The sequence below is a fragment of the Hemitrygon akajei genome, chromosome 12, assembly GCF_048418815.1.
Source record: "Hemitrygon akajei chromosome 12, sHemAka1.3, whole genome shotgun sequence".
In the NCBI taxonomy this organism is placed as follows: domain Eukaryota; kingdom Metazoa; phylum Chordata; class Chondrichthyes; order Myliobatiformes; family Dasyatidae; genus Hemitrygon; species Hemitrygon akajei.
Genome location: NC_133135.1, coordinates 3,736,298 through 3,756,581, shown reverse-complemented (window position 1 = coordinate 3,756,581; position 20,284 = coordinate 3,736,298). Strand labels below are relative to the sequence as shown.

Sequence of the window (20,284 nt, the reverse complement as noted above, 5' to 3'; positions counted from 1 at the left end):
AAACTCTAGGGTGGGGAGAGTGGGGGCTGAGTTGTGTGGAAGTGGTGGTTAAGAGCATGGACGAGGCAACGCATTGCTGGTGATACAAAGCACCCAGTAGAAACCACTGACCTCTCCAGTCCTGTCGTACTCTGCAGCTGCTGGGAGCACCTCCTCCCGGGCAAACTTCCGCGCTGTCTCCTGGAACTCTCGCTGCTCTGCTGTAAGCTCTGTAACATTCAGGGTAAAAGCAAGAGGTGAGGGAGATTCCCACGACCTAATGTTAAACAGAAGCACCTTCAACTGCAACTTTTTCCAATTGCTGGTGGTGTTTCCAACAATAAAACACTCTGTACGGCAGAGAAACACTCAAACAACGGACCCCGAGACGGCACAGCCCTAGAGACCCGGTTTGATGCCGACCTCTGGTGCTGTCTGTGCACATCCTCGGTGAGGCCGCAAGGGTTGCCCCCAGGTGCTCCAGTTCCCTCCCACATCCCACAGATGTGTGGGTCGGTGGGTTAATTGGCTGTGGGAATTTGAGGGGAATAAATGAGACCTGTGTAGGATTGGCGTCAATGGTGATTGATGGTCTGAATCGAAAGGCCACAGGCCTTTATCTTTCTATAACTCTGGTCAGTATAACGCACCATTCTGAAGCCAGCGATGTCAGTTTAATCTAGTGAAACGCTAGGTGGCTTACAATGGGCCAGCTTACAACTGCTGCCATTCCATGGAAAGGACATGCAAGCTTCTCGCAGAAGTAACGGCTCATAGAACACGACAGCACAGGAATAGGCCCTCTGGCCCACAATGTTGTGCCGAAGGAAAGAACAGTATCATTGACAGGGTTTCTGTCGTTGCCAAACTGGGGCAAATAGCACGAGAGTGGACGGGTATTTGGTCAGCGTGGATGAGTTAGGCCGAAGGACCTGTTTCTTGCTGTTTCACTCAGGTGCCAGGCTACCTGGGTGCTGGGGTTCTCCTCCCCTCTGCAAGTCACCCTTGGGCAAGGTGTAGCACCTGCTTAGCCCCCAATCAGGGTCACGTGAAACCATGGGAGCCAGTGGTGGATAGTCATATGAGCAGAGGGTACATAATCCTGGTTATGTGACCACTGACACGCAGCAATCTCTGAAGAATATTGATAATGGCTGGGGTCACCCATCTTGTAAAGACGCTGCCTAGAAGGGGGCAATGGCAAACCACTTCTATAGAAAAAAATTGCCAAAAACAATAATGGTCAAGACCATAATCACTCACATCACACGACAGGACACATAATGAATGAATTACCTAAATACCTCCATATATCAAACAACACTGGACACAGCGCTGATCCCTGTAGTACACCACTGGTCAGAGGTTTCACTGGACACAGCGCTGATCCCTGTAGTACACCACTGGTCAGAGGTTTCACTGGACACAGCGCTGATCCCTGTAGTACACCACTGGTCAGAGGTTTCACTGGACACAGCGCTGATCCCTGTAGTACACCACTGGTCAGAGGTTTCCAGTCAGAAATGCATCCTCCCACCATAAACCTTTGCCCTCTTATTATTCATACCCGTACCACAGGAAAAGGAGACTGAGATCGGACTCGACAGAGGTGTACAACATGATAGGAAGCACAAGACCTTAATGCAAAGGAGCAGAATTAGGCCATTTAGCACATGCTCCACCATGCAAGCATGGCTGATTTATTATCCCTCTCAACTCCATTCTCCTGCTTCTCCTCATGACCTTTGACAGATTTACCACCCCGTCCAGAGGAATTTTTTTCCTCACCTCTGTTCTAAATGGGCATCCCTCTATTTTGAGGCTGTGTCCTCTGGACTGAAACTCCCCCACTACAGGAAACGTCCTCTCCACATGTACTCTCTAGGTCTTTCAATATTTGATAGGTTCCAATGAGATTCGCCCTCATTCTTCTGAACTTCAGCGAGGACAAGCCCAGAGCCATCAAATGCTTCCCAGACATAGATAAATACAATACAGCACAATACAGGCCCTTCGGCCCACAAAGCTGTGCCGAACATGTCTTTACTTTAGAAGTTACCTAGGGCTACCCATAGCCCTCTATTTTTCTGAAATAGACATGTACCTGTCCAGGAGTCTCTTAAAAGACCCTATCGTTTCCGCTTCCACCACCGCCGCCGGCAGCCCATTCCACGCACTCACCACTCTCTGAGTAAAAAACTTACCCCTGACATCTCCTCTGTACATGCTTCCAAGCACCTTAAAATTGCCCTCTCATGCTAGCCATTTCAACCCTGGGGAAAAACCTCTGATTATCCACATGATCAATACCCCTCATTATCTTGTACACCTCTATCAGGTCAACTTTCATCCTCCGTCGCTCCAAGGAGAAAAGGCCAAGTTCACTCAACCTTAGGCATGCTCCCCAATCCAGGCAACATCTTTGTAAATACCCTCTGCACCCTTTCTATAGTTTCCAAATCCTTCCTATAGTGAGGTGACCAGAACTGAGCACAGTACTTCAAGTAGGGTCTGACCAGGGTCCTATATAGCTGCAACATTACCTCTCAGGTCCTAAACTCAGTCCCACGATTGATGAAGGGTACTGCACCGTATGCTTTCTTAACTACAATACCTTGCATTCCTGGGATTTAAAACATAGAAACATAGAAATCTACAGCACATTACAGGCCCTTTGGCCCACAATGTTGTGCTGACCATGTAACCTACTCGAGAAACTACCTAGAATTTCCCTACCCTATAGCCCTCTACTTTTCTAAGCTCCATGTGCCTATCCAAAAGTCTCTTAAAAGACACTATTTTATTTGCCTCTACCACCGTCGCTGGTAGTACATACACACACTTACCACCCTGTGTGAAAAACTTACCTCTAACATCCCCTTTGTACCTACTACCAAGCACCTTAAAATCATGTCCCCTCGTGTTAGCCATTTCAGCCCTGGGAAAAAGTCTCAGGCTATCCACATGATCAAAGCCTATCATCTTGTACACCTGTATCAGGTCACCTCTCATCCTCCGTTGCTCCAAAGAGAAAAGGCCAAGTTCACTCAACCTATTCCCATAAGGTACACCCTCCAATCCAGGCAACATTCTTGTCAATCTCCTCTGCACTCCCTCTGTAGTATCTACATCCTTCCTGTAGTGAGGTGACCAGAACTGAACACAGTACTCCAAGTGGAGTCCAAGGTCTTATTCTTGTGAGCCTCTCTGGATCCTCTCCAATGCCAATATATCAGTTTTTTTAAAGACAGGGTAGAGGGAAGAGTGGCAGGTGAATCCAGCCAGATGGTGAGATGCTGCCTGACCTGCTGAGTTCCTCCTGCACTTTCTGCTGCTCCAGAGATCCAGTTTCTGCAGAATCTCTTGTGGCTCTTTCCACAGAACATTACAGCACAGCATCAACCTTTCAGCTCATAATGTTGTGCCAACCTTTTAATCTACTCCAAGATCAGTCTAACAACTCCCTCCTACACAGGCCACCATTTTTCTATCATCTATGTGCCTATCTGAGAGTTTCTCAGATATCTCTAGCCTATCTGCCTCTACCACCACCCCGTCAGGGCATTTCAGGTCACCACTCTGTGTAAAGACCATTCTTCCTCCATTCCCCCTATAATTATTGTCCCTCATATTAGCCACTTCTGCCCTGGTGGGAAAGTCCCTGGCTGTCAACTCCATCTTCGCCTCTCATCTTGTACACCTCTATCAAGTCACCTTTTATCCTCCTTCCCTCCAGAGAAAAGCCCGAGCTCACTCAATCCTTCCTCATAAGACATTCTCTAATCCAGGCAGCATCCTGGCGAATCTCCTCTGCACTGTTTCTAAAGTTTCTACATCCTTCATATAATTAGATGACCAGAGCTGAACACAATCCTGCAGTGTGGATGAATATAGCTTTTGCAGAGCTGCAACACTTCTTCATGCTACTGAGCTCAATCCCCTGACTAATGAAGGCCAAAACACAACATGCCTTCTTATCCATCCTATCAACTTCCACGGCAAGTTTTGAGGGATCAATAGACGTGGGCCTCACGATCTCTCTGCCCCTCCATGCTGTTAAGACATCTTTCATTCACCCTGCACTCTGCCTTCGAGCTTGACCTTCCAAAGTGAATCAATCACTTCACACTTTACCAGATTGAACTGCACCTGCCACTCCTCAGCCCAGCTCCCTATCCTCTGAATGCCGACTGCAACCTAGACAACCTTCTGTATAATCCACAGGCTCTATCAACCTTTGATATTTGCAAACTTACTAACCCACACTTTAAGTCCACTTGTTGCCCAGATTGGGGAGCATGCCTTATGAGAATAGGTTGAGTGAACTCAGCCTTTTCTCCTTGGAGTGACGGAGAATGAGATGTGACCTGATAGAGGTTTATAAGATGATGAGAGGCATTGTTCGTGTGGATAGTCAGAGGTTTTTTCCCAGGGCTGAAATGGTTGTCACAAGAGGACACAGGTTTAAGGTGCTGGGGAGTAGGTACAGAGGAGATGTCAAGGGTAAGTTTTTTACTCAGAGAGTGGTGAGTGCGTGGAATGGGCTGCCAGCAGCGGTGGTGGAGGTGGAAATGATAGGGTCTTTTAAGAGGCTTTTAGATAGGTACATGGAGCTTAGTAAAATAGAGGGCTATAGGTAAGCCTAGTAATTTCTAAGGTAGGTACAACTTTGTGGGCCGAAGGGCGTGTATTGTGCTGTAGGTTTTCTATGTTTCTATGTATTGGTTGCAGTAGTGCAGGGCTGCTCAGTACTAACTCACCTAGTTGACGTTAAGTTACTTGGAAGCCAACTTACCAAAGTTGAATCCATGTGACGATGGGTTTGCTCTGGGCACATCAGCAAAAACCCGGCTACTAGTCGATTGGCATCGCAAACCAGTCCAGAGGCTGGCCCTCAGTGTGCGCTTCAAAACAAAATAGAAATTGTGTTGCACTGTGGACCACTGCACTGGAAAATGCAGAGGCTACAGTATTTCCTTTTTTAGCTTGGTACATCTCCAGCAAATTATATGTCAGTTACTGTAGTGTATGAAAATCTGTCATCGACTTTGCCATGAGGGCATGACTGCGGCCCCCATAGCTATAACTCTGAAATCCACTCCCTTCATCATAGAGATAGAAGGTATTACAGGGCAGAAACTAGCCCTTCAGTCCATGCCCATCTGTTAAACAACCTGGTCCCATTGACCCACACCTGGACCATCATCCTCCATACCCCTTCCATCCATGTACTTATTCAAATTACTCTTAAATGTTGCAACAAACCCGCATCTCTCTGATTCGGATTCTTCATAAACCAAAGTATTAAGTACAGGAGTTGGAATGAATTTTGAAATTGCATAAGATGTAGGGGGCCCAAATTTAGAGTATTGTGTGTAGCTCTGGTCCTCTACCTATAAGAAAGATGTGAATAAGATTGAAAGAGTGCAGAGAAAATTTACAAGGATGTTGCTGCGACTTGAGGACCTGAGTTTTTGGACAAGACTGATTAGGTTAGGACTTTATTCCCTAGAACATAAAAGAGTGAGGGGAGATTTGATAGAGATATACAAAATTATGAGGGGCATTGATACGGTAAATGCAAGCAGGCTTTTTCCACTGAAGTTGCATGAGACTAGAATTAGAGGGCATAGGTTAAGGGTGAATGATGAAATGTTCAAAGGGTGGTGAGAGTGTGGAATGAGCTGCCAGTGGAAGCGGTGGATTAAAATAAACAAATTTCAAAGTAAATTTATTATCAAAGTACAATTATGTCACTATATACAACCCTGGGATTCATTTTCTTGTGGGCACTTACAGTAACTACAAAGAAAAACAGAATCAATGAAAGACAGCACACAAGATGGACAAACAACCAATATGCAAAAGACAACAAACTTTCTAATCGAAAAAAAAAACCAAAATAATAATAAATAGATAAGAAAGAGAGAACATGAACCCAGAATAGACCCCTGTCCGCACTTCAGTCCTGATAACATGAAAATCAGCCTGAAGAAATTCACCATGACGTCTAAAAACTGGGAAGACATTGCACTCAATAGATACACCTGGAGGAAATCTGTTCAAGAGGGAGCTGCACTACATGAGAATGAGTTCCACTGTGCCACAGAGAACAAGAGGCAACTGTGAAAGGAGAGACTGAACAACCAGAAGACCCAGACACTAACCACAGGCACCACCTATTCGAGTCTACACTGCATCAGAATATGTGGATCTCAGATCAGCCTCCACACCACCACTACTCTGGACCAGCACCAGTTTGCCAAACAGATCAACCAAGGATGCCAGTTCCATTGCCTCCACACCACACTACAACATCTGGAGCAAAAGGAAATCTATGCCAGAATGCTTTGGATTGACTACAGTTCTGCCTTGAACACTATACTCCCCAATAGGTATAGAAACTACTCATAAACCATGAGCGAACATCACAGAGGAATTTCTTTTGGACCACCAACCTCTCCTTGATAGTACGGAAGGCTGAGCACTACCTCTACTATCTTAGGAGTTAAAGAGAGAAAATATGTCAGTAAACTTTTACCGATGTATAATTGAGAGCACACTGATCATACAGAGTGTGCAGTATGGTATCCTAGCTTCAACATGATCGACCAAAAAGCACTTCACTGAGTGGTCAGGACTGCACAGAACATCACCGGAACACAACCAGCAGATACGGAAACCATCTAAACTCACGATATCTACAGTGGGCTCGCAACATTCTGATAGACTCATCCCACCTCTTCAATCTCCTACCATCCGGCAGGAGATACTGAAACATCTCTACACGGACACCCAGAATGAAAGTACAACTTCTTCCCTCCAGGCTGTCATGCAACTGGACAGTGCCTCCCACCACCACCCATGGTCTATAGGCACTATGGACAACCTCTAAGCTTGGGCATAATTCGTGATGTTATTTTATACTTAATCATTGTATTTCTATAACATGACCATATGCAATACTTGAATAGAGTTGTTTGCTTTTAATTGAGTTGTAACTTAGATGTCATTCTAAATAACTCAGACTTTATTTTAGTACCTGGACTGCCAGTATGCTGATTACACAGAATGGAGCAGCACTGCAATCTCGTTGTCCTGAGCAGTGACCATAACAGCCCCTTGAGGACCCACCTCAAAGTAGGGAGTAAACATAGATGAGTTAGTAAGTTTGCAGATATGAAGATTGCCAATGTTGTGGATAGGGTAGAAGATTGGCAAAAGATACAATAGGCTGTATACTCAGATATATCAGCCAATCACACGGAAGCAACCCAATGGATAAAGAACATGCTGTGACTGCTGTGCTACGATGGCACCCCAACACTTGGTGGGACTAAGGAATAAGAAAGTGATGACCACGTAGCACTGGTTTAAAGTAAATATGTGAGTCTACAGAGCAGGAATTTGGAGTAATAAGCAAGGTGCTGGATGACTTCGGAGGAACCAGTGGGCAATCAGAGACTATTCCCAGGACCAAAATGGATCATGGGGAGAGAGAGCATAATTTTAAGGTGTTGAGAGGAACGTGTGGGAGGGGAAAGAATGTCAGAGTTGTTTTTTGTTTTACATGAGTGGTGACATGGAACATGCTCCTAAGGATGGTGATAGAATCAGAATGTCACACTGGTATATGTCATGAAATTTGTTGTTTTGCAGTAGCAGTACACTGCAATACAAAATAATAAAAACTATAAATTACACAGGCTCCAGTACCACGTCCTTGATGGTAGCAGTGAGGAGAGGCCATGTCCTGGTTGGTGGGGATCCTTGATGATGGATGCTGCCTTTTTGAGACATTGGCTACTGAAGGTGTCCTTGATGCTGGGGAGGCGAGTGTCCATGATGAAGCTGGCAGAGTTTACAACTTTCTGCTGCTTTTTCCAGTGGTCTCTCCAAAGCGGATGGAGATACAGCCAGTTAGAATGCTCTCCACAGTACATCTAACATAGAAACCTACAACACAGTACAGGCCCTTCGGCCCACAATGCTGTGCTGAATATGTACTTACTTTAGAAATTACCTAGGGTTACCCATAGGCCTATATTTTTCTAAGCTCCACGTACCTATCCAAGAGTCTCTTAAAAGACCCTATCGTATCCACCACCACTGCCATCGCTGGCAGCCCACTCCACGCACTCACCGCTCTCTGTACCCCTGACATCTCCTCTGTACCTACTTCCAAGCATCTTAAAACTATGCCCTGTCATGTTAGCCATTTCAACCCTGGGAAAAAGCCTTTGACTATCCACATGATCAATGCCTCTCATCTCTATCGTCACCTCTCATCCTCCGTTGATCCAAGGAGAAAAGGCCGAGTTCACTCAACCTATTCTCATAAGGCATGCTCCCCAATCCAGGCAACATCCTTGTAAATCTCCTCTGTACCCTTTCTATAGTTTCCACATCCTTTCTGTAGTGAGGTGACCAGAACTGAACACAGTACTCCAAGTGGGGTCTGTCCAGGGTCCTATATAGCTGTAACATTACCTCTCGGCTCTGGAACTCAAACCCACGGTTAACAAAGGCCAATACACCGTATGCCTCCTTAACCATGCAGTCAATCTGCATAGCAGCTTTGAGTATCCTGTGGACTCGGACTCCAAGATCCGTCTGATCCTCCATACTGCCAAGTCTTACCATTAATACTATATTCTGTATCCACAACACCCCCAACCTTTGTCATCAGCAAATTTACTAACCCATCCCTCCATTTCCACATCTAGGTCATTTATAAAAATCACAAAGAGAAGGGGTCTCAGGACAGATCCCTGAGGCACACCACTGGTCACTGACCTCCATATGACTCATCTACAACCACTCTCTGCCTTCTGTGGGCAAACCATTTCTGGATCCACAAAGCAAGGACCCCTTGCAAGGTCCTGCAAGTCACAAGATTTAACTTTGTAGGAGATTATGGCATTCAAACCTTGCCAAAGCTGTTGAGGGAAAGCATCCTTCATTGATTCCAGTCTAGTCCGGAATCACCACTTCACCCAAGAGGTGGTTTTCCAGAGATGACACCTGCACCGCTTGTAGCATTCTTGTTCTCCAGACTTGAACGCCTCTGATCTGGCTCTCAGCAGGTTGCGGATTTCATTGTTCATCTAGAGCTCCTGATTGGGGAAAACCCAGAACAATCTGTGGGGACACACTAATCCACAGCTGTTTTAATAAAGTCTATAACAACCCTGGTGTAGTCATTCAGGTTCCCAGATGAGTTCTTGAACACGAGTCCACTGACTCAAGATAATCCTGTAACTGTTCCTCAGCCTCCCGCAGCCACCTCTTAGTTAGAGGATGGGATGAGGTTAGATGTGCATGAAATTGAAGAGAAGTGAGTGAGGGCAGCGTTGATGGTGGAGGAAGGGAAGACACTTTCTTTGAAGAAGCATGACGCCTCAGTTGTTCTGGAATGAAAAATGTCATACTGAGAGCAAAAACGGCAGAGGAGCTGAGAGAAGAGGAAGGCATTTTTTTTTTACAAGTGACAGGGTGGGAAGAGGTATAGCCAAGATTGCAGTGAGTATCAGTGGGTTTATAAAAGCTATCAGCAGATAGACCATCTCCAGAGAGATTGAGAGAAGAGTCAAAAATGGACCAAGTAAATTTGAGGGCAGGGTGGAAGTTGGAAATCCAAAGCAACAGATACAATATGCTGAAGGAACTCAGCAGGCCAGGCACCATCTATGGAAAAAAAAAATAAATGGTCAATATTTCAGGGCCTCGCCCTTCATCAGGACTGGAAAGGAATCTCATAACAAAGTCGACTGTGAGTCAGAGTACATATTCTGGGGAACCACCCAATAGTTTTATCACAGCAGAACAGAAGCTGCCCTTGAGCCTGGCGGTATGTACTTTCAGTCCTTTGTATCTTCTGCCCAACGGGAGATGGGAGAAGAGAGAAAGTTTGGAGTTGGACAGATCTTTGATTATGCTGGCTGTTTTACCAAGGCAGTGAGAAGTACAGAGAGTCCATGGAAAGAAGACTGGTTTCTGTGATGTGCTGAGCTGTGCCCACAACTCTCTGCAGTTTCCCATGGTCACAGGCAGAGCAGTTGCTGTACCAATGCAACCAGACAGAATGTCCTCTTCCCATTGCTCCCAAAGAGGTGGAATAGGAGCCTTAAGATAGACACAGACAGTTTAGAAACAGCTACTTCCCCTCCGCCATCAGATTCCTGAACGGACAATGAATCCAAAAACACTACCTCATGACTTATTTAACTGAATTTTATCGAAACTATAAAGGACAATCAGTGATACAAATTTTTTATTCTGCATTGCACTGTACTGCTGGAACACAACACCACATTTCGCAACATATGCTGGGGATATTAAAACAGTTTCTGGCTCCCTTGCTGATCATTTATTAAATTCCAACATGAACTTTAGCCTGAATGATTCACATGTGCTATTTATACAGCAACGTGGAGCATTTAAAGGTCTCGTGCCTTCAAAGTACTGTATTTGTCACCCAGTATTTAGATTAAAGGTAAAGAATTTAGGAGGTAAAATTCTTCACAGGGAGTGCAGGATCACGAGGAATTTAGAATCTAATTAACTTACACAAAGCTCAAAACCACCCCAGACATTCTCTTCCTCCACTTTCCCCACAGCAGAAGACACAAAAGACTGAAAGCACATACCACCAGGCACAAGAACAGCTTCTACCCTGCTGTTATACAGTTCAAAGTAAATTTATTATCAAACTATGTATACGTCACCATAATCTACTGAGACACATTGTGTATAAAATAAGGCTCTTAAATAGTTCCTTGATAATGATAAATTGGAGTCTTGACCTCAATCTCTCATTATCATCTTGTGCTTTATTATCTGCCTGCAGTCTCTCTGTAGCAGTTACACTTTATCCTGTGTTGTTGTTGCATTACCTAGTTCTATCTCAGTGCACTGTGTAACTATCTGATCTGTATGAAAAAAATGCAAGACAAGTTTTCCACTAATCCTGGCCCATGACCAATTCCACATACAGCACCGGGTAATAAGAGGCAAAACTATCACAGCTTTTATAGGAGCGTTGAGGACAATCCAGGTGTTGCTAAACTGCAAACCATGGATGCACCACACCCTACTGAAGTTAGGTGTGCAGCATTCAAATCAGGGGAAGTGGAACTTTTTGAGAAATAGAGGCACAACGTCTGTAAAGCTATCACAGATATCAAAAGACAATGCCAGTCTAATCAGCCCAGCCATCAGTTGCGGCAAGACTTACATGCTATAATAGGTTACAAAACATCAGCATCACCAACACTAGCACATATCTTTCTCATAAACCTAATGGATTCAATGCTTGTTTTGAACAGAAGCCACCCACCCCAACAGTCCCCAGTGTACCCTAGCCCACAGTCTCTGCTCCGGTTGACAGATCGGTCTTTCGGACCCAGATGGTGATCCTAGCTGAGTCTTTAGATCGCCTATGGATCAGAGTACAGAGTTATTTATAGACATCTTTTACTCTCCCTACTTTAAGTCGACCACTATCAAGAAAAGCAAGGAATGGCTCTGACATCCACCTGAAGGTTGTTATAGCTGGGAGAGGTAGTAAGAACATACTCCCACTACCTATTAAATGCACCACAAATAGCCTCTGACAACCAAACTCAGCTCCTGGCCTTCGTACGTGGCTTAGCTACCAAACCCAGCGGAACCATTTCTGCTGAAAGATGGCGCAAAGGCAGGTCACTGGTGCATTAAAATACTTCGCTTCGGGCAGATGGGGCTCATCAGCCATGGCTAGCAGCTCTCTAGAGGGAAAGCTCTGATCTGAAACTATACCCACTCATGGGAAGGCTTCGAGAGTAAACTCTGAGGGAAAAATCTGGAGTTGGAAGCAGTCCTATGGGAGTCCAACGCTGACTAGCAACTCTTGTGCCATTGTTGGTGCCAAACTGTATCGGTCTCTGCCGTTCCATTGGGTTCATTAGCTGTGAGGAGAGGGGGAGCTTGCTGCATGGGCCACAGCTTGCTCTCCATATCATAATTCATTGTAATTCACCTTCAGGGCCAACATCGTCTTGGCCCTACACTCATCTTGGGAACAGTGGGGCAGTAAAGACACCTCCTGTCAGTCAGGGACACACAAAATGCTGGAGGAAAACAGGTAGAGTTTCCTCAGCATTTTGTGTGCATTGCTTGCATTTCCATCATCTGCCAATTTTCTCATCTTTGTGCCATTGTAAGCCATACTGTTTAATGGCTACATCTCCATCTTCAAGCAAACTCATTTCCAAACTCCTATACATGGGACTCAACACCTCCCTCTGTAACTGGATCCTCCACTTCCTGATCAACAGACCCGATTCAGCAAGGATAGGCAGTGAAAGCTTCACCATTGTAACAGCTGGCCACCACAGAGGGTAGCAGTCAGCACAACACTGTCACTGTTGGGGCATTGCAGTTCATTTCCGACGTCCTCTAAGAAAGTATGTACGTGCATGTGGGTTTCCTCTGGGTGCTCCAGGTTCCCAAACCCAGAGAGAGCATATAATAGAGCAAAAATTAGTGAGAAGTTAGAGGATTGAGAAGCTTTTAAAAACCAACTAAAAAACTCATTGAGGAAAAGATGGAAAACAAAAATAATATTAAAGAGGATACCAAACGTCTCTTCAGAAACACAGTGTAAAAGAAGCGAGAGTGGATATTGGACCACTCTCTACTGGAGAGGTAGTAATGGAGGATAAGGATTGGCAGACAAACTGAATAAGTATTTTGTAACACTTACAAAACGCTGCAGGACCTCAGCATGCCAGTCAGCATCTAAGGAAAGGACAGGGGAATCAAGGGAAATGGGGACAAGGCAGGAACCGGGTATTGATTGCAGATGATCAGCCATGATCTCAGAATGGCGGTGCAGGCTCGAAGGGCCGAATGGTCTACTTCTGCACCTATTGTCTAAAAGGAGTACAGTCGACACTTCAGGCCTAGACCCTTCATCAGGACTGGAGAAAGTAAGGTGGGGAGAGACTGGAGAAAGTCAGGTGGGGAGAGACTGGAGAAAGTCAGGTGGGGAGAGACTGGAGAAAGTCAGGTGGGGAGAGACTGGAGAAGTCAGGTGGGGAGAGACTGGAGGAGTCAGGTGGGGAGAGACTGGAGGAGTCAGGTGGGGAGAGACTGGAGGAGTCAGGTGGGGAGAGGGGAGGAAGAAACACAAGGTGATAGGTGAAAACGGGAGGGGCAGGGGTGAAGTAAAGAGCTAGTAAGTTGACAAGTTGACTGGTGAAAGAGATACAGGGCTGGAGAAGGGGGTATCTGATAGGACAGGACTGAAGGCCATGGAAGAAAGAAAAAGGAGAGGAGCACCAGAGGGAGGTGATGGCAGGTTAGGAGATAAGGTGAGAGAGGGAAAAGGGAATGGGGAATGATGAAGGGTGGGGGGCATTACCAGAAGTCGATGCTCATGCCATCAGATTGGAGGCTACCCAGACAGAATACAAGGTGATGCGCCTCCAACCTGAGTGTGGCCTCGTCGTGACAGTAGAGGAGGCCATAGACTCATTGTGGAAGACACTAGCAGTATGGTGGAAGTTCCAGGCGTCACCGCGCATGAAGTGTGTAAAGCTACCATAACTAGAGAGAAGGTTCTTGGGAAATTGAAAGGTCTGAAGGTAGGTACACCACCTGGACCAGATGGTTTACAGCCCAGCGTTCTAATAGAGGTGGCTGAAGAGATTGTGGAGATCACTAGATCTTTCAAGAATTATTTGATTCTGGAATCGTTCCAGAGTCTGCAACTGTCACTCCACTCTTCAAGAGGAGAGAGGGGCAAAAGAAAGATTAGTCTGACCTCAGTGGTTGGGAAGATGTTGGAGGCACATGATAAAATAGGCCATAGTCAGCATGGTTTCCTCAAGGGAAAATATTGCATGACCAATCTGTTGGAATTCTTTGAAGAAATAGCTATCATCGTGGCTATCCCTCGAGGTCGAGGATCATGGTCTTCGCTCTGTTGATCTATTTGTGGGTTCTCAAGTGGCTTACGGGTCCAATCTTGAAGAAATAACAACCAGGATAGACAATGGAGAATCGGTTGATGTTATGTTCTTGGATTTTCAGAAGGCCTTTGACAAGATGCCGCACGAGGCTGCTGAACAAGCCCATGATATTACCGGAAAGATTCTAGTATGGATAAAGCATTGGCTGATTGGCATGAGGCAAAAAGTGGGAATAAAGGGATCCTTTTCTGTTTGGCTGTCAGTGACTAGTGGTGTTTCAAAGGGGTCCATGTTGGGACCAATTCTTTTTACCTTATATGTCAATGATTTGGATGATAGAATTGACGGCTTTTTTTGCAAAGTTTGCAAATGATATAAATATAGGTGGAGGGGCAGGTAATTTTGAAGAAGTAGAGAGACTACAGGAGGACTTAGATTAGGAGAATGGGCAAAGAAGTGACAGATGGAATACTGTGTTGGAAGCATATGGTCTTGTACTTTGGAAGAAATCAAAGGGCTGACTATTTTCTAAATGGAGAGAAGAGATTTTAAAAAAAGACTGAGAGGCAAAGGATTTGGGTGTCGTTGTGCAGAATTCCCTAAAGGTTAATTTGCAGGTTGAGTCGGTGGTGAGGAAGGCAAATGCAATGTTAGCATTCATTTCAAGAGGACTAGAATATAAAAGCAAGGATGTAATATTGAAACTTTATAAAGCATTGGTGAGGCCTCACTTGGTGTACTGTGAACAGTTTTGGGCCCCTTATCTTAGAAAGGAAATGCTGAAATTGGAGAGGGTTCAAAGGAGGTTCACAAAAATGAATCCAGGATTGAAAGGCCTTATCATATGAAGAGTGTCTGATTACTCTGGACCTGTATTCACTAGAGTTCAGAAGAATTAGGGGTGATCTCATTGAAGCTTATCGACTGGTGAAAGGCCTTGATAGAGTGGATTTGGAGAGGATGTTTCCTATGGTGGGAGAGTCTAAAACCAGAGAATACAGCCTCAGAATTGAGGAGCATCCTTTCAGAATGGAAATGAAGAGGGATTTCTTTAGCCAGAGAGGTTTAATCTTTGGAATTCTTTGCCGCAGGCAGCTATGGAGGCCAAGACTTCATGTATATTTAAGGTAGAGGTTGATAGATTGACTGGTCAGTGCATGAATGGATATGGGACAAGGCAGGAGATTGGGGCTAGAGGGAAAATTGGATTAGCCATGATAAAATTGCAGAGCAGACTCAATGGACCAAATGGCCTAATTCTGCTCCTGTGTCTTACGGTCTATTGTTCCTCCCACAGTCCAAAGGCATTAGAAGTTTAGTTAGTCACTGTAAATTGTCCTGTGATTAGGTTTGGGCTAAATTGGTGGGTTGGTGAGCCAAAAGGGCCTGTTCTGCACTGTATCTCTGAAGAAATAAATGAGATTTCTCAGCACTGACAGCCCACAATGATACATCTTCTGCTCTCTACTCACTGCACGTTCACAGCTACTTGGCTAGGTTCCACTCTAACTCCAAATATGATGATAGCAAGGGACGGAATTGTTCAGCATGGTCATCTATGCATGGAGCCAAAAGAGAAGGGGAGATTGTTGCATCTGTATTTACTCAGATGCAGAATCTAAAGAAGTGAGGCAAAACAGCAAAGAGTTCATGGATCTTATACAGACAACAGAGGGGAAGGTGCTTGCTGTCTTGAAGAAAATTAGGGTGGATAAATTGCCAGGGCCCAATAAGAGGCAAGTGCAGAATTTGCAAGGGCCCAGGGAGGCACATTTAAAATGTCCTCACAGCAATGGGTGAAGTGTTGGAGGACAGCTCATATTTCCATGCTTAAGAACGACTCCAAAAATAAACACAGCCATGAACAAATAACATTCTTAGTGATTGGATATTCAAGTATTTGAATAGACAGGGCCTGATTAGGGATAGTCAACATGGCAGGTTTTGAGGGTAAATTGCCATGGATGTTGATGAAGGCCAGTGAGTGGATGTTGTCTACATGGACTACAGCAGGCCTTTCACAAAGTCCTGCATGGGAGGCTGGTCAAGGTTCAGACACTTGGCATCCACAATTCCTTGAAAGTGGCAGCACAGGTAGATAGGGTCATAAAGACAGCTCTTAGCCCATAGGCCTTCATAAATCGAAATACAGAGAACAGGAGATGGGCTATTATGCACAAGTTCTGCAAGGTGTTGGTGAGGCCGAATTTGGAGTATGGGGTGTAGTTCTGGTTGCCTACATACAAGAAAGACATCAATAAGATTAAAAGAGTACAGAGAAAATTTACAGGGATGTTGCTGTGATGAGAGGAGATGTTGGGATAGGTTTAATATGTAGGACTTTATTCCCCTGGGGACATCTTACAGTGAAGTTGGCTGAAGATACACAGGAGAACCCTCTATGAATAAAGAGACAGCAAATGGAACAAGGCCATCAGCCCAACTTATTGAAATCAAAATTCCCATCTTAACAGGTCCCATTTGCCTCATATTCCTCTACCTGTATTTTAAATATTGTTAACATACTTGCCGCAACCACTTCTGCCGGCGTCTGTCTGCGCAAAAAAAAACTGCCCTTCACCTGATTTCCTATTAAATTTCTCCCCTCAAACCTGCGCATTCTAGCTCCTAATATCTCAACCCTGACGAAAAGACTTTGTCTCTGCTCCTCAATACCACCCTTGCTCAGTTACCAGTCCACCCCCATTCCAGAGTGGCGCTCCCTCAGTTACCAGTACACCCCCCTCCCAGAGCGGCGCTCCCTCAGTTACCAGTCCACCCACCCCCAGAGCGGCGCTCCCTCAGTTACCACTCTCCCCCCCAACAGAGCGGCGCTCCCTCAGTTACCAGCACCTTCCGCAGAGCGGCGCTCCCTCAGTTACCACTCTCCCCCCACTGAGCGGCGCTCCCTCAGTTACCACTCTCCCCCCCAACAGAGCGGCGCTCCCTCAGTTACCAGCACCTTCCGCAGAGCGGCGCTCCCTCAGTTACCACTCTCCCCCCACTGAGCGGCGCTCCCTCAGTTACCACTCCCCCCCAACAGAGCGGCGCTCCCTCAGTTACCACTCTCCCCCCCAACAGAGCGGCGCTCCCTCAGTTACCAGCACCTTCCGCAGAGCGGCGCTCCCTCAGTTACCACTCCCCCCCCCCCCACAGAGCGGCGCTCCCTCAGTTACCAGCACCTTCCGCAGAGCGGCGCTCCCTCCCTTATAGCGGGAGGGCGCCACCAAGACGACCCGGAGCAGTAATGAAGCCCATAGCCGCTCCTTACCTCCACCTGCCGCCACATCTTTGCCTTGGCCCAGCCGTGAGCAAAGGGATCAATCCTCAAACGATGCCCCACCCCTGAAGGATCACATGACAACAATCCCCGCCCCTGAAGGATCACATGACAACAATCCCCGCCCCTGAAGGATCACATGACAACAATCCCCGCCCCTGAAGGGAAACCCGTGGCAACAATCCCCGCCCCTGAAGGGAAACCCGTGGAAACAATCCCCGCCCCTGAAGGGAAACCCGTGGCAACAATCCCCGCCCCTGAAGGGAAACCCGTGGAAACAATCCCCGCCCCTGAAGGGAGGAGCGACATTAGTTTAATCGCTGAATGGAATCACGTGCATATAAGTCACGCCCCTGAAGGGAAACCCATGACAACCAGCGCGTCACTGAATGGAATCACGTGGGCACAAGCCGCAGCAATAAACCTTGTTCCTTGAAGGGAATCACGTGGATCGCTATCAGCTGTGAAGCCAGAATCTGTGTTGGAATTTGAGCCACAGCCGCTGACGGGGCCGTTGATGTCTGCAGACACAGAGGGAAGAGAGTTAGAAAACTGTCAATAGTATTGCTTTCCCGTAGGATTAGCTCTGACTTTTCGCAGACTACTGGAGGAAATCGGAGCTTCAATTAGTATCAGTCCAGATATAGAACGCGTTTCCTCTTCCTTCATAGATGCTGCTCGACCCACTGACATCCTCCAGCAGTTTACTCCACGCTACAACATCGGCACGCTCTTGTTTGTGTCTTCAGAACTTATCTCAGTGTTCGAAAACTCTAGGTAAAGATACAGATCTAGAAGATTATAAGGCTAGCAGGGAGGAGTTTAAGAATGAAATTAGGAGAGCCAGAAGGGGCCATGAGAAGGCCTTGCGAGCAGGATTAAGGTAAACCCCAAAGCATGTTACAAGAATTTGAAGAGCAAGAGGATAAGACATGAGAGAATAGGACCAATCAAGTGTGAATACATTGTTTCAGTATTCACTACAGAAAAGGACCTAGATGATTGTAGAGATGACTTACAGTGGATTAAAAAGCTTGAGCATACAGACATTGAGAAAGAGGATGTGCCGGAACTTTTGAAAAGCATGTTACGTACTCGTGACACGTGACAGTGGTACCCTTGTCATGTGACTGGGGTTGAAGCTATACTGGACTTGAGGTAATGGTCTTGTGATGGTGGAGTGACGTCATTTTCCCGCCAGTAGAGATCATGTAACAGGTTTTTTTTACAGGGTATAAGAGGAGGACCCCTCCCTGTGAGGAGGGGCAGTTCGTGGCTGGATTTGCCATGTTGACTTCATGCCACTGTGTGATTTAATGTTATGACGCAGTTTAGTTGAAAGATGAAGTTTTATCTAATGCCTAAAGTTTAAAAGGTCATTGCCAGCAGTTTCTTTACAATACTGCTAGTTGAGAATCAGTGGAGAGTGAAGATCGGAGTTCGGGAGTTAAAGATCGAGGAGAATCGATTTCGAGGTGAAACGGGTTCGACCTTGTTTGATCCTTATTCGGAAGGATTTCGTTGACTATTCTCGTGTTAATCCCTGGGAAATACCAGAAAGGATTGAGAATGGTGGTAAAGGAAAGGTCAGTGCCTTTAAGCCGTTTCGTCCCGTAAATTCTTCGTGGGAAAAGTTCGACTTTGGGGAACCCAAGGAGCAGTGCGTCAGAAAGGCGACATCCATTATTAAGGGCCCCATCACCTAGGTCATGCCCTCTTCTCATTGTTACTGTCAGGAAGGAGGTGCAGAAGCCTGAAGGCACACACTCAGCAATTCAGGAATGGCTTCTTCCCCTCTGCCATCCGATTCCTAAATGGACATTGAACCCATGAACACCACGTCACTTTTTAAAAAATATATATTATTTCTGTTTTTGCACTAATTTTAATCTGTTCAGTATATATATTTACTGTAATTGATTTACTATTTCTTTCTGAATTATTATTAATTACATTGAAATGCTGCTGCTAAGTTAACAAGTTTCACGACACATGCCAGTGATAATAAACCTGATTCTGATTTCATCTGGCCTCCGCGGGAACGTTTTCCTTTCTGTAGTTTGTCATAGAGAAGTCTCGAGCAGCTGATGGTCTGGCATATGAGCCTCATGGTCTGCCCAGCTTGCCCGGGACTGCATCAGAATGGTGTAGACAGTGGACAGGCCCACCTTGGTAAGTACCTCAGTGTCAGGCATTCTGTCTTGACACTTAATGTTGAGGAGCTTTCTGATCCAGACTGTGTGGAAATGTTTCAGTTTCTTAACATGCCGTTGGTACACTGTCCATGTTTCACAGGCATGAGGCTGAGTGGGAAGTTCTATGGTCCTATAGACCTAGTTGGTATAAAGTCTGCTGAAGATTACATTTACTTTAGCAACCTTAGTGCTTACTTGATCATCAGTGTCAACGTTCTGGGACAGTGTGTTCCCAAGATACATGAACCTGCTCACTGGGTTGAGTCGTTGAGTGTAGTTTGTGATGATTTCCCTGGAACTGGCTGAAGCATTACTTCAGTCTTCTTGCTGCTGATTTAAGCCCAGAGTTGGTACAGGCATCTGCAAACGTGTTGACACAGCACTGCATATCATCTTTTGAACCAGCATTGAGGGCACACTCATCAGCAAAAAAGAAGTCTCTGTTGATGTCTGTCATTTTTGCTTGGAGCCTCCTGAGGTTGAATTGTTTCCCATCAGTGCAGAATCTGATGCTGTTGTCTATGTTGCCATCTCTGAAGGCATCAGGTGGAAAGCAGCAGACTGAACAGCATCGGCACCAAGACACAGCACTGCTTGACCCTGTTTGAGAAAGGAAAGGGCTCGGAGTCTCACCGTTGCCCTGAACTCCAGCTTACATGCCATCGTGGAAGAGCTACATATGGTGATGGATTTTCTCGGGCAGCTGTACTACTCCATGATGTTCCACAGACTCTGCTAAGTGTTGAAGGCCTCAGATTGACAGAGCAGGAGAACAGATCAGCAACTTGCTCCTGACATTTCTCTTGTTGTAGTCTCCAGAATCCACACTGGCTGTCTGGTAGGAGTCCCCAGTCAAGGTGTGATGTGAGACAGTT

The 20,284-nt window shown here is 45.9% G+C and overlaps 1 protein-coding gene across 1 annotated transcript in view; it reads right to left on the bottom strand.

Annotated features, from left to right (window-relative positions):
• acadm (acyl-CoA dehydrogenase medium chain) overlaps positions 1–17,311 on the bottom strand; it is a 68,749-nt gene extending 51,438 nt beyond the window's left edge. The window contains exons 1-3 of the mRNA XM_073062499.1: positions 17,206–17,311; positions 4,775–4,883; positions 112–209 (exon numbers count right to left, since the gene is read on the bottom strand). Coding sequence (XP_072918600.1) covers positions 112–209; positions 4,775–4,883; positions 17,206–17,223 — 225 coding nt within the window. The 5' untranslated portion in view covers positions 17,224–17,311. The remainder of the gene's footprint in view (positions 1–111; positions 210–4,774; positions 4,884–17,205) is intronic.
• Between the last annotated feature and the right edge of the window lie 2,973 nt (positions 17,312–20,284).